We start from the raw sequence: 14,604 nt of genomic DNA, 5'->3' as shown, positions 1-14,604 counted from the left end.
AATTAGGGTAAAATCATGCATTTGATCCACAACTCTTCACCAGGGACCTGAAGGCATGCCAGGTAAGATGAATTTGCTCCTAGATGGAGAAGGTCTGGTGGAGGGCTTTGCTGCTTCCAGGCCCCGGGCAACTCAGGATGTGATACTGTCATTGCATATTCTGCAGCCTTTTGTACCTGGAAGTTCTTTCCAGCTTCTGTGGGGACTGCATCTGTATTAAAACTCTGAGATTAGGCCTAAATTAGGGAGAGAGCAATCAATATCAGGTAATTTTCTTGCTAAAAAAAAAAAATAATAAATGAGGGCATATAAGTGTTAAGAAACTGTTGAGAGATTCATATTTTCTAATGACCCTCACTCAAAATTAACCCTAGTTAATGTTCTGCAGTGGTTCTTGTCAAAAACTGAAGGAACCATTCCCATCTGGGAATATTGACCTGCTTTGATGTTTAGGGTATATAAATGTATACATGAAAATATTGATGATAAGTAGACTAGATCATGTGAGAAATTGGGATCCTACTCTAGGTAGGTTTTGTGTATTAGGCTGATACGCTTCTTGTATGATATTGTATATATACACTTTTATTTATATAAATAAAACTTCTTTTAATGAAAACTGTTTAAAATTCCTTGTATATTATAAAAACTGAGTGCAATAACATGAAACAGATTGTACATTTTTCAATTTGCTGTCTCTGTTATGTAAATCTATATTGCCATAAACGGTTTTGTTTGGATTTTTTAGTGATTTTGAAAATAAATGGTATCCTTAGTACTCCTATAGGTATTTATTTCTGTTATGCTAAAGTCTGTCTGGTCCACAGTTGGAACTGGCATCACAGGGACAAAGTTGTCCTGGAGAGCACAGTCAAAGATTAAGCATTAACACTGTCCATATGTGCATCTAAGCTAGAAGTAAAATACCGCCCACACTCTAAGAACTGTCATTCAGTGTGAACAGGATTAAAGCTTTTAAGTGTTAGAAGGTGTTGTATAGGAGCTGCTTTTGTATCTTGGAAGTTGTGGTAGTTTTTTTCCTGCCCCTTTGCAAGAAAAGTGTGGATGGCAGAGGTGAAATGTAGTTTTCATTAAGAGCAGCAGTCTTGGGAGTGGGTCATCTATAAACCACTCTTGTACCTCCTGTGAGCTCAGAGCTACAGAGCTCAAATCTAAATGGGATAGACATGCCTACCTGGTTATTTACAATCAAGTTTATGATTTATTTCTCATTTTTTATGTCTTTGCCATTCTCCTGTTCCCTGTTAGCATCACTCAACCCAACTTATGTCCATATAAGATCCACATATCTCTGGTGTGGCTGTTTATGGATCTAAAAGGCTCATCTATATGGGAATGTGTCAAAATTGCTACATCCTCACATTTGACTGAAGGCTAATGGTTGCTGTGTGTCCCCACACATGGTGGCGTGAAGGAGAGCCCCCCAGGGGGGAAGTTCCCCATGGCCCTCCCCGGAGGCAGTGGCTGGGCAGGAGTAGGGCTTGTAGTGGATGGGTGCAATGCCTGCACATGCAGGGAAGCAACACTGCGGAGCAGTGTGTGACTGTGATGACAAGGGGAAGCAAAACCTTCCCAGGCCATGGCCCTGAGCTGCACTTTCTGGTGCCCAGGGCCACACAGGCCCAGCGCCAGAACCAGTCATTGCCGCAGGTGGTATGTCTGCCCCACTGCCTCCATGCTGACAGCCCCTCACCCTTGCCTTGCCCTGGGCTGGGACATTCAAAGTTTTAGTCCAGCAGTTCAATGCTTTTTTTTCTTTCCTTCTTCTTCCTTCCTATGCAATATTAGGTGGTATAAGAGCTCTCACAGCACCTCCACCCTGAGCCCAGCACCCCTGTATCAATAGGTACGTGGGAAGCAAGTGATGCTGCATTATCTAGGGCTGATCCCCACTACTTCTGGTAAATGAGGTTGGGTTGTTTCTCCTCATCAAGGAGTACAGCTGAAACCGCATTGTCATCACCAGCCCTTAGCAAAAGGAGTTGTGGCCTGTTTTGGATATTTGCCTTTACAAGGAAAGCCAGTTATGACTTGCTTTTTCCATGTAGTTGTGTTCCTCAAAGCACTTGGCTAAAAGATTTCACAAACTAATGATGATTGCAATAATTTCTAAAGCTTTTTGCTTTAAGAATATAAAATCCCTCTCATTAAATGATCATAAGAAAGAACATTTGATGCAAATAAATATCCTTTCTCAAAACAAGGAGTTGCCCTTCCATCCTGCAGTGTGTAAAGCTATGACTAGAAGGATGTTTTCTGGAAGTCAGGGTATTTTCTGAAGTTAGCCAATACTAAAACCATAATCTTTTTGCCTTTCCATTGATGGTCCCGTATGCACTGGCCTCACCTCGCTGTGTGGCTGAATCAGTCTAATACTGTTGCGCTGAGGAAACAAGTTACCTGAATCTGTAGTTGCTTGGATTTTTCCCTACCTAGCAAAGCCATTTCCTTGATGTGCTGACAATGTCACAGTGGCACTGGGGAAAGTGCAGCCGCTGTTGTGAAAAATTATTTCCCTAATTCTTGATCACAGATAGGAGGGACCTGGATGTGGCCTTGTGCCTTTGTCACATCTCAGTCACATCCCTTTTGGGAGTGTGAAGCAGAAATCTATCCTTAATCACTACCATGCAGCAAGTGGCAAAGGTGGCTGTGATCCTGGCTCAGATCCCAGAGCTGAGGGAAGGAGGTGCAAATATGGTACTTGACCTGGGAAGAGCATGATAACGTAGGCAAAATCCCAAAAGCACAAAAGTCTGGTGACAGGCACCATCCCAGGGCCATCATCTGCTCTGAGGCCCCCCCGGGCGAGCACTGCAGCAGTGTCATGGTGGCAATGCAGGGGTGCCAATGTCCTAACAGCAGCTCCAAGGTATGTCTGCCAGCCTTTACCCAGTGTTGTTGAAGGTAACTGGTTTCTTTTGAGGTTTTCAAGCTAGCCTGTCCCCTTCAGGAAGGTGCCTTGGCCCTTCAAGCAGTGACAGAAGCATGGAGGAATCCAGCCAGGTGGTGCTCCTGCTGTCCTTTCCTGCGGAGGAGGGAATGATGCTAAAGCCCCCGTAATATGAAATGGCTGAAACAGTTTTATTTGAGGTTGCTGTCATTTCATGGGATATCTCCTGTTACTAAAGGAGTTAGTGATGCCTGCCTCTGTGCTTTTGGAGGGCTTGCAGACTGGTGAGATTTGCATTGCAAAGAGCAAGGAGACCATGCATGAGAAGGGATGGCAGCCTTGGTGTGGCCAGTTTCTTATGCCATCCTCCAGACAATATAGCGATGCACTTGAGTCAAGACCCTTGTTTACAGCTGTAACAGCTTTTGGGACTATTGTTCACTGACAGTTCCACCATCAGACAGTGTCCTGGTTTCAGCTGGGATAGAGTTAGTTTTCTTCTTAGTAGTTAGTACAGTGCTGTGTTTTGGCTCTGATGTGAGAACAATGTTGATAGGACACTGATGTTTTTAGTTGTTGCTAGGTAATGTTTATACTAGGTCAAGGACTTTTCGGTTTCTTGGGCCCTGCCAGCAAGAGGGCTGGAGGGACATGGGAAACTGGGAGGGGACACAGCCAGGACAGTTGACACAAACTAGTCGAAGGGATACTCCATACCATATGATGTCATGCTGAGTATATAAACTGGGGGAAGAAGAAGGAAGGTGGGGACATTTGGCATTATGACATTTGTCTTCCTGAGTAACCGTTACAGGTGATGGAGCCCTGCTTTCCTGGGGATGGCCCAACACAACACCTGCCTGCCCATGGGAAGTAGTGAATGAATTCCTTGCTTTGCTTTGCTTGCATGCGCTGCTTTTGCTCTGCTGTTAAATTGTTCTTATCTGAACCCTTGAGTTTTACATTCCTTTCTGATTCTCCTCCCCATCCCTCTGGGTAAGGGGGATGTCAGCAAGTGGCTGCGTGGTGCTTGGTTGCCGACCTGGGTTAAACCATGACAGACAGTCGCCTACTTCATGGTAAACCCTGCCAGACCAAAAGACCATATCCCCAGCCCTTCCTGTCCAGCCTACTTGCACCTCTACGAATGCATGTCATGCCCTTGGACTGTCTCATGTCAATGGGAGAAAAATGAGAAAATTAGTCTCTTCCAGCAGCATATGCTAAAAATAATTAGCAGCATATGAGACATTCTTTTTCAGATGGCTTAAAAAAACATTCCACAGGAGGAGAGGGGAGGAGGAAGATGTTATCTGCTGTCTAGCAATTTGTTTAGGAAATACCGCTTGTGTATCCAGTCTCAGGTGTGAGAGCATGAGCTGTCTGGGGGCACCAGGCTGTTTTTTGCCTGGGTGATCACAGTGCAAATGTGGCCTGGGGCTGCACTTGTTGCTTTGGCAGGTGCCCACAGGCTGTGGTTAATGGAGAGCGCTACAGGGTGGCAACTCCAGCAGGTTGCTTTGGTAGGTAGGTTTGTTTTGTTTTTTTGATATGAGGTGCTTGGGGGTGAGTCAGGCTCCTTCAGACAGGGATGCCATGCCCCAGTGATGAGATGATTTTTTTTCCTTGCCCTTTTGGGAGGGGCAGGTCATAAGCATCACGCTCTGTCAGTCACCTGGCTGGAGAGGGGCCTGCCTCTAGCAGGCAGTGGTTGAGGATGTCTGGATGTTTTCACAAGGCTGATGAGTCTTATGAGTGTAATTTGTTTCCTGGTGGGGCTGTGCAAAACTTCACTGTACAGTGCCTGCAGTAGCACATGGCATCATGCTGATGTGCCTTCTCAGGATTGCTTCACTGATGCTCCCTGAAGTAAAGCTCTTCCAAGTCTCCACTGGTGGCTAACTGGGAAAGAACAGCAATTTGCTTCTCTTTGGGTTTTTTTTTAAATTTATTTATTTATTTATTTATTTATTTATTTATTTTTGGGTTTTAGTTTACTAGTAACCAGAGCCTTTGGCCAGGAAGCTTAGTCCTCCTCACACTGGGAACACATGCCCCAGGCATGGTGCTCCCTGCCCATGAAGCTGGGGAAAAGCAGCATAACAAGTCAGGGGAAAGCCTGCTGATGTGCACAGTGTAGCAGGTGAGGAACTTGGGCTCTCCTCTCCACAGACACGTCTTTGGTTCCCTGTAGAAGAATGGCTGCAGAAGCGTGGCCATAGAATCTCTGAAGATCTGCACAATCCAGGCCTGGTATTAGAATAGGCCTGTAATTAGAATTGTGCTGAAGTTGTTGTGCTGAAGTTAACAAGAAAGTGGCCTTGATCTATTCTTGAATCCTGAGACCAAGTAACTTTGTTGTACTAACAGGCCGTGGCTGTAACAAGCTGCAGCTGTTGGGAAGGCAGGTGCAAGGCCAAGAGAGATAGGGAGCGGTATGGGAATATAGGGAGTAGCAAACCGCAAGGCTGAAACATAGCAACGCAAATAGCTACGTGGATAGAATGCTTATTTTAGTCATGATAATTAGGGGTGTGAGAACTGCGCGTGTTTAGAGACTACTAACCAATTATATTTTTGCTTTGGTAATATGCATGTGTATTGGTTCTATATAAGTAGTGTTAGAAACTAATAAAGTTGAGCAAGACGCATAACTCATATTGAGTAATTTCTTGACTCCGGCGAACCCTTCTCCCAACAGTTCCCAGCTTTAGGGAGAAAGAATAAGCTCTGCACTATCCCTTTGCTATTCCCTTGTGGTAGGCAGTATCATTTACCCCTTTTCCAAAACTCTGGCTTCAAACTTCGGAGAAAGTAAAAATCTGACCTTGGCAAAATGCTGCATTCTTTTCTGCCTGCATCTGAGACAAAAATCTTAACTTGGATTTCTATCCTTCATTTATCACCAGGGACTCTCCATCAAAGCTGCAACACCTCTGGTAGAGGTAATGGTGCCCCTGACACCACCAAACTATTCTGCGGGCAGTAGTTACTAGAAAATATTTAAATAGGTGTGTCTTTCCCATTTGAAGTTCAAAGATATGGTTATGTCTTGTTCCTCTTAAAGGCAGAAGTAAAAGCCTAATATCCCAATGTATAACTACTGGCACTCTGCTATTGCCTTAGTGCATGCCCACTGACTTGGACACATGGAAGAAATTTGTATAATATGATCATGCATTCAGAATCTGCAAAAAAACCCTAAGTTATAGCAATTCATTTTTCTCACTAACATTGTATTTATTATCTCAGCAAGAATTCAAGACATACATAGATGTGGTATACAGCAAAACATCTGGCCTGTATCCGGATTTGGCCTTAAGAAAAACAAACTCGTGTTGACAGTCATATAGCAGATCCTTTAGAGAAGTAACAAAAGGACTCCTAGGGAGGACATCAGCAGGTGCTTGCTCATATACTGGCACTGACTGCTTGGTTCTAGGTCTTTTTCCTGAGCTCGCTGTGAATGCTAGCACTCTTGACAATCCTCAGAGAAACAACAAAATTTCACAAAAAGCAAATATTTTTTGCAGATCTAGACAGAAAAATACTGCACTAGTACTTAACTTGGATATCCCCGTGATAATGCATTTATGGGAATACCTTTTTTTCATAACATGTGTGTTATGTCCTGAAGAATTGGGTGGGCTCTATGAAGCCTGCACCTCATTTCCTATTGAATTTCAAAGCAGCATACATTGAACAGAACCCTTTTATTCAAATACATTTCAGCTACTAATGTGAATACTAATGCTGTATTTTCCTGAGAGTCTGGACAGGCACAATCATTGTTTAGTGTCCTTGATGAAGACTCCAGGACTCCACCAAAACCAGGGCACACAGTGGGAGCCTTTCTGTTGAAGTCGGGGCTGCCTTTGATGAACAGCTTTGCCAAGTTGCATGCAGTGCTAGCCTGGGAGCTGGTGTTTAGCCTAACAGAAACTCTTTGCATCTGTTTTTTAATACCTGAAAAACTGACCTGTGTACATGTCAGCAAAACATGTTATTTTGCAGTACTAAGATGAATAACAACTATTCTTGAAACATGTTCTCGTTGAAAATGTATTAGCTGGCTTAGAGGAGGAGGAAACCATGCATGTGGCTCAAGCCAGTGGCAAAGCTCCCAGTAACACCACTGGGACAGGGTTAAGTCCTCCATGCAGAAAGCAGGCAAAATCAGTGAGCTTCTGCTTAGTGAAATCAGTGTCAACAAGTAACAGCCATACACAGTTGGTTGTGACAGTGACCAGAGCTATGTAACGACAGTTTTGCAAAGGCAGATTCAAAAGAGCTAACTGAAAAAGTCATTATCAATGCAAACAAGAATTCATGACAAGGCAGGAAAAAATGTAATTTGAACAGACCCAAAATTCAGAAGGTGCAACACAAAGAGCTTTCTTCATCTCCCCGCGTCAGTGAAGCCTCTTGTTCCAAATCAACAAAACCAAGGTCTTCCCTATTTTTCAGCACACCGTGTCCGAGGGGAGCTTGTTTCTGGGCAGAATAGCATTCTCAGGAGGTTCAAGATCTTCTGCCGCAGGTCCCACTTGTCTTGTCGCCTATCTTGCGCAGCTGCAGGGCGCACTTTGACACCGCCGCCCACTCTGCATTGCACACGCACGGCCGTCAGCCACCCGCACCGCCATCTGCCCACCCATAATTGATTTAAATTCTAATGAGATCTTGGCAATATTGTAAATAAGGCAGCTTTTTTCTCAGTATTAACACACACACACTACGAGCAGCGGTTGTTCAACCCACCCCTTCCCGCGTTCACACGGGCGGCCCCAGGTGCATCCTGCCACCTGCGGCGCGAAGAGCACTGCCCCTGCTCCGGGTGCTGGAGCTGGCGGGCAGTGGCCCAGGCGGAGAAGCTCCCCACCACCATCCAGCTCCTTTCATCCTCCGGTACCTGCGGGAGTGGCGGGCGGCGCGGCCTTGTGCAGGGTTCTGCTGAGCATCATCGTGGCGGCGGGGCACGGCACGGCTTCAGTGGCTACAAGAGTGTGAGCGGGTGGGGTGGAGCGCGGCGCTAAGAATGGCGGCGCAGCAGGGCTTTCCCCGCGCCGTGACGTGAGTAAACCGCGGGGAATCCTGCCCTCCCACTGAGCGGGCACATGGCAGCATGTGGGAGCGTGCCCTGGTCGGTGCGGGGGTGGGGCGGGCGCAGAGGCCTGGCCTCGGGGACAGCACCTCTGCTGCGGGACAAAAAGGAATGGCGGGATGGGGTGTGCTGGAAGAGAAGGAGATGGAGGGATGGGGTGTGCTTGGGGAAGAGGAGATGAAGATGTGGGATGGGTTTGTGGTGGGCCAGGAGAGGTGGAGGGATGGGGTTTGCATCTTCTGGGTAAGAAGAGGCGGAGGGGCAAGGAGAGATGGGAGGGTGGGCTGTGCTTGTGGTGGTGGTTCAGAAGAGATGGACTGAGTTGTGCTTGTGCTGAGGAAGAGGTGGAGACATGGGGTGTACTTGGACAAGCAGAAGCAAGGGATGGGTTGTGCTTGTGGTGGGCAAGAAGACATGGCTGGGTGGGTCTGCTTCCTCTTAGTCAGGAGATGCCCCTGACACAACACTGTATTATTATTCAAGGTGATGGTGACCTTAGCCTCAAACAAGTCATAGAGAAATAATCTGGTCCACATCATATGCTATTTGTAACTTAGGACCTCAATCCTGCTGCTGGATTCTACCCGTGGCAGCTCAGTGCCCACATGACATGTTGCTGGCTGACACACGTAAGGGTGTGCTTACCTGCAGTTGCTGTAATTTTTGCTGATGCTTTTTACAAGAAACAAGAACTGGAATAATAAAGTCTCCCTCATGACTTTGTGATTGTTGCACAGTGCTGGGAGAGCTGCCAGTCACTCATCCACTTCCTGTCTCGGAAAGATGGTATTTGGTGTGATGGCACACTGGATGGACTTTTGTTTTTAGGGGGTGTCATGGTTTAACCCCAGCTGGCAACAGTACCACACAGCTTCTCACTCATGCCCGCACCCAGCAGGACTGGGAGGAGAATTTGGAAAAAGGTAAAACTCAAGGGTTGAGAGAAGAGCAATTTAATAAGTGAAATAAAATTAAAAAAAATAATAGCAACAAATGTAATGAAGAGAGGGAGAGAGGAATAAAATCTAAAAGAAAAAAAAGCACCCAAGTGACGCACAATACAATTGCTGGCCAATGCCCAACCAGTCTCTGAGCAGCAATCGGCAGGCCCTAGCCAACTCCCTCCAGTTTATATACTCAGCATGACATCCCATGGTATGGAATATCCCTTTGGCTAGTTTGTGTCAGCTGTCCTGGCTGTATCCCCTCCCAAGTTCCTGTGCCCCTCCAGCCCTCTTGCTGGCAGGGCCTAAGAAACTAAAAAGTCCTTGACTTAGTATAAACATCACCCAGCAACAACCAAAATCATCAGTGTGTTATCAACATTATTCTCATACTAAATCCAAAAAACAGCATTGTACCTCCTACTGAAATGAAAATTAACTTTATCCCAGCTGAAACCAGGACAAGGGAAAATGAAAACAGTTTAACATAAAGAGAGCACAGATAGGCCAGACATAACAAAAGTGATTTGTGGCTGAAAGCCAGTACATGCCCACCTATCCCACCAAAACACAGCTTCAAGCAGGAAAAGACACTGCATTATAATACAGACCCACAAGGGGCTGTCCAGAAGCTCCTTTCTGTGGGATCGGAGCCTCTGAAGTCAAGTGTCTAGAAACAATGATGATTTTGAAGTATATTAGAAGAGGAAACTTTTACCAGTTCAGCTCAGAAACCTTTTCTCCTGCATATGTGCTGGAAGCAATGGCACACCTGAAACAGGGCTGGGATTTCTCTCCCTGCGTAGGAAACCTCAGCCCCTGGCAGAAGGCAGCGGGCACAGTGGTTCAGTGGGGCTGGCTGTGGGAAAATTACTTTGGAGGGGGGGAATTATAGAAAACTAGGACCTAACAGAAGTATAGTATTATAGAAAGCTTTTTAGGGTAAAATACAGCTATCATCTTCAGGATGGTTGGCATGCACAGAATCTACCATGGCTCCCTAAGCAACACACCCTTCCATCTCAACACATGCTGATAGGAGTAACGGAGGGTGGAGCGTAGTGGAGACACTGCGGCCAGGCTCTGTTGTGCTCCCTGCAGGAAGGGGAACTTGATGGCACCACACAGCTGATAAGCTGCATAGAAGTTGTCACATGAAGAATATATGAGATGTCCACTGCTGAGCCAACCACTGTGGTGAAATGACTTTCCTCAGATAAAATAATTTCATTGTAATACTAGTGCACACCTCCATCCCAAAGTTACCTGCCTCCAAGGTACTACTACAGATCACTGGGCATGTGATGCCAGTCAGTAACAACAATATGTATGACTAGAGTCACCCAAGCTCCACCTAAATGTAAAGAAAATGGACGGGTCCTGTTCTGAGGCAGAAGGCTCAGACACAACCAATGTGATCAAGTTAGTGCCACTTTATTAATAGACTCACACCAATTTATACTCTACAGCTAAAAATACACACACTATGCACGCTTTGTTATGTAAAAGGTGATAGGTTAAAACTACTCGTTCACACGCTTCCACCTCCCCTATGATTGGTCCCAGTGTGGTGCCCACACGCTGCTCCCCCCTTGTGCGGGCATCCTGGTTTTTCTCATCTTTCTGTCCAACTCTCTTATCTCTCTGAATACACAGTTTCTTTGTCTCCCTTGGCCTTGCATATGTCCTACATAACACCTGCAGTTTATTAGAGCTGCGGCCTGTTATTACAACCAAGTTATTCGGTCTGGATTGCTCATAATATGCCCGTTTTCTTCCAGCCACTCCACAAATCCCCCTTTTTGTTTTTGAGCAATCCAGACCCCATTCTCAGACATCCGTTTAATTAACCCATTAATTATGCGTTGCAAACATTGAAACAAACAAGGAAGTAACAATATCAAAATCAAGAACACTATTAACACTACCAATGCTCCTTTAACTACAATCTGCAACCATCCCCTTAGCCCGAGGCTATTGAGCCAGTCAGAAAAAGTATCATGTCCTTCAGTAACATGCTTCATATTCTCGCGCAGTGTTGCTAATTGCTGAGCTATGCTTTTTGAGTGATCAGACAAATTGAAACAACACATCCCTTCAAAATCTTCACAACCATGTCCATGTGCTAACAATAAAAAACCAATGGCAGCTCGATTCTGCAAAGTAGCATGTCTAACACCCTCTACATCAGTAAGTAGCTCACTTATCATTTGTGTAGTCAAATTAAATTGTTTCTGACCCCAACATGCTAATCTACATATATTTTTTGCATTCATGGCTGCCATTCCTCCTGGAAGAAAAATAGATGTGGCTATAGCAGCGGCTACCGATGGCAGCTGTACGTTGTCATTACATGTATCATCAAAAGTTCGAATGGATCTGCACAATCTCCCATGATCCCTACTGACATTTAATAAATCTTTCATGTGAGGAGCAAACAATGTTAGCCGTCCAAGGTAACAAGGCCCACCAACAGGTTGCATGGGAATACTGGGCCATGCTCTATTTCCACAAACCAGAAACACTCCTGGCGGAAGTTTAAAACCCCCTGTGGTGCTTACATGTAACCCTCCTGTTCTCAAGTTACTCCAAAGAGAATGCCCTGTGACATTTAGATAACCTACATACTGGCCCTGTTCCCCTTGCCTTGTAAACCAACTATGCCACGGTTTATCAAACCAGATCACCCCTGTACCATCTACTGGTCGGAGCTGTGATGACATGCTTTTACAACCTGGCATTGAGGTTGCAGTAACATTAACATATTCGACAGGCACAATGCTAGCCAATAAGTCTAACTCCTGTAAAGGTAACTGATGTAATTGATTTAAATTTTCAATGACCGTTTTCTGCCAAGCTGCGCCATGCATAGAGGGCCAAACATATCTGCTGTTCGGGCTTAAACAAGAACCGCTTTCTCTGTTAGCCAGGTTTACGCTCCGTGGATTCCAATACCCATCAAAGTCGGTTTCATTCTCCTGCAAAGGAATACCAATCAAACAGGTTCAAAAAGGGTTATCTGCTTGTTGCAAGCTCAGACAAAAATCTGTTACCTCAGCCCATGTTACCCAAATATTCGTTCTGGGTAAAATGTCAAAAATCCCCTCACTACCTGGTAGAAAACAAATCAACATAACTATGCTCCACGTTTGAGGTGTCGCCATCATTTTACCTCCCTTTTCCAATTGCTCCAATGCACCTGCAAGCTTCAAGGAATGTTTATTCTAATTCTACAAATCCTGTCAACTATCTTATTATTCTGATTAATACACTGCAAAGCTAAGCGTCTTAAAAGCCTGAAACTAATTTCTACTAAAAATCCTTCACCCAAGGTCCTTAATTAAGCTTAAAACCTCAAGAAAACTACTGTTATTCTCTAAGTATTCGCACTTGTCTTTCCATATTAACAGCAGATTACCAATATGCTAACACACCTACAAAGTCAGACAACCCGCTCGCTTCGGAACAAAACACAACCCGATCATTACGTGAGTGACATTTAAACACACTATCCCAATCACATGCACGTGCGACTCTCCAAGTCTTCTTGTCACACTATGTGCAATGTATTAAAACCCAAGGTCGACAGTTCAGACCACATTCTCTACAAGCTGTGTCATTTTTCTTGATCTGTTCTGAGCTGAGCGTCTGTGTTCACATGGGGTCAAGACCAAGTTCAGTTGATGTTGGTGTCGTTGAAGTGCCTCAGGATGTAAGACTACCGTCGATATTGACCCATGTCCTGTAAAACATAAGAAATTAAACCTGATCCTCTACTTCAACCTGATCCTCTACTTCATTACTCTTAAGATCTCCTTTCCAGGGCCGCACCCAGTGACTTGGAATCCATCTAACACCGGTATCTGTAACAACACAAGCATATCCTCGCCACATCATTTTTAGTTCCACAGGTCCCTTCCATTCTCCTGTAGAGACATCTCTGTATCGAACAAAACCACTATTTCCACACTGGTTTACCCCAGATCTCAAACCCAAACTATGTATTATTACTGGCGGTTCATTTTTATCACCTGTAAACTGTAAATAGTTCAATACATATATCGCTTTTGCAAGACACTCTGCTGGACCCAATACCTCTCCCCCTTTTTGTTTTTGCAAAAGCGCTTTCAGTGTTTGATGCGCTCGTTCCACAGTGGCCTGTCCCGTGGGAGAGTGTGGTATGCCTGTGATATGACGTATACCCCAAAGTTGACAAAAATGAGTAAAGTTCCAAGAAGCGTAGGCCGGGCCATTATCAGTTTTGATTTGTGCAGGCACTCCAAGTGCCATAATGGCATCATGCATATGTTTAATTACATGCCGTGCTGTTTCACCAGCTTGTGCCGTTGCCCAGAGTGCTAGGGAAAAAGTATCAATTGAAACATGCACATATTTAAGCCTGCCAAATTCTGGGATATGAGTTACATCCATCTGCCAAAGTTGTAGGGGTCGAAGTCCCCGAGGGTTCACCCCCAAACCAAGGCCAACTCCTGCCTTCTGACAATCAGGGCAGGACTGTACAATTTCTCTAGCATCAGCCACAGGAATGTGAAATTGCCTGGCCAACACTTTTGCTGACTGGTGAAAAAACTCATGTGATAACCTAGCTTGTTCAAAGGTTTTAACAACAGGACCTGTCTAGGCTGGAGCGACAAGCTGATCAGCCCGAGCATTACCTAATGTGAGACCTCCACATTTCTGATGACTGCGAATATGCACAATGAAATATTCGTCCCAACGCTGGTTCAAAAGTGTTAACAATTGTAACAACAGAGTATACAATACAGGATTTCGCACAGGTTTCACCATACTATGTTCCAAACGCTGTACCGTACCCACAGCATATAATGAGCCTGATACTACATTAACAGGTTCTTGAAAACAGTGCTGAAATGCCCAAATAACAGCTTGGAGTTCTAAAGTCTGTAAAGAGTCTCCAGTCACCCCAGGGAGTAGTTTATGTTCCCAAGTTTCTCCTGCTTTCCAGGTGACTGAAGCTGTCCGAGATTTTCAACCCAGCATCAGTAAAAACAGTTATCCCTTTTACAGGAACCTCTGATCACAAAGGCAAATGTTCAATGCGCTGATGAGATAACAATGGCAAAAGTTTGTCCGAAGGGTAACTGTTAGTGAGAGTTCCCAAAAAATCAGCAGCTGCTATTTGAAATTCTGTTGAAGCAGACAACAGCCAGTCCAAATACAGTTGAGACACAAGTACATATATAACTGTCAGTTCGAGGCCTGAGATATCTACAATTCACTGCCTGCCTTTGATAATAAGCTGTGAAAACAATTCAGGACGTGTAACCACTGTCTTTCTGGGCTGGAAAGGGAGAAAAACCCATTCCAAAATTCGTAAATGCGGTCTCCCTTCTCCCAGCTGGATAATAATCCCTAATGGGTGTTCTCGCTCACCTCCTGAGTTAATTATCATAAAAGAAAGAGCTTGGTCGTCTAGTCGTCTGTGAGCATAAGTTGTCACTATCTTATTAGTGATCACCTGCAACGCCTGTTGCTGATCCTCATTCAATCGACGGCGCTCCTGAGCCTGCGTAGATGCTCCCAGGAGTGGCATCAATGGTTTCAGATCATCGTTCGTAATTCCGCAGTTATTACGAACCCACTGGATATCTCCCATTAAT

The 14,604-nt window shown here is 45.0% G+C and overlaps 2 protein-coding genes across 2 annotated transcripts; both read right to left on the bottom strand.

Moving 5' to 3' along the window:
* Window positions 1-7,370: 7,370 nt before the first annotated feature.
* Window positions 7,371-7,878, bottom strand: LOC130141913 (phorbol-12-myristate-13-acetate-induced protein 1-like). Its single transcript, XM_056323211.1, is given in 3 exon segments — window positions 7,371-7,460; window positions 7,463-7,518; window positions 7,827-7,878. Coding segments are annotated over 3 exon segments (198 nt in total).
* Window positions 7,879-8,970: 1,092 nt separating this feature from the next.
* LOC130141975 (syncytin-A-like) lies at window positions 8,971-12,728 on the bottom strand. The gene has a single exon (XM_056323342.1). The coding sequence runs from the start codon at window positions 11,830-11,832 to the stop codon at window positions 10,690-10,692; it is 1,143 nt and encodes a 380-aa protein (XP_056179317.1). The 5' UTR covers window positions 11,833-12,728; the 3' UTR covers window positions 8,971-10,689.
* Window positions 12,729-14,604: the final 1,876 nt, after the last annotated feature.

The sequence above is a fragment of the Falco biarmicus genome, chromosome W (genome assembly GCF_023638135.1).
Source record: "Falco biarmicus isolate bFalBia1 chromosome W, bFalBia1.pri, whole genome shotgun sequence".
Taxonomy (NCBI): Eukaryota; Metazoa; Chordata; class Aves; order Falconiformes; family Falconidae; genus Falco; species Falco biarmicus.
This window is presented reverse-complemented; position numbering and strand designations above follow the sequence as displayed.

What these genes read in the sequence shown, in the direction of transcription:
- LOC130141975 (XM_056323342.1), bottom strand. Translation starts at nt 11,832, where the DNA reads ATGCATGGCGCAGCTTGGCAGAAAACGGTCATTGAAAATTTAAATCAA.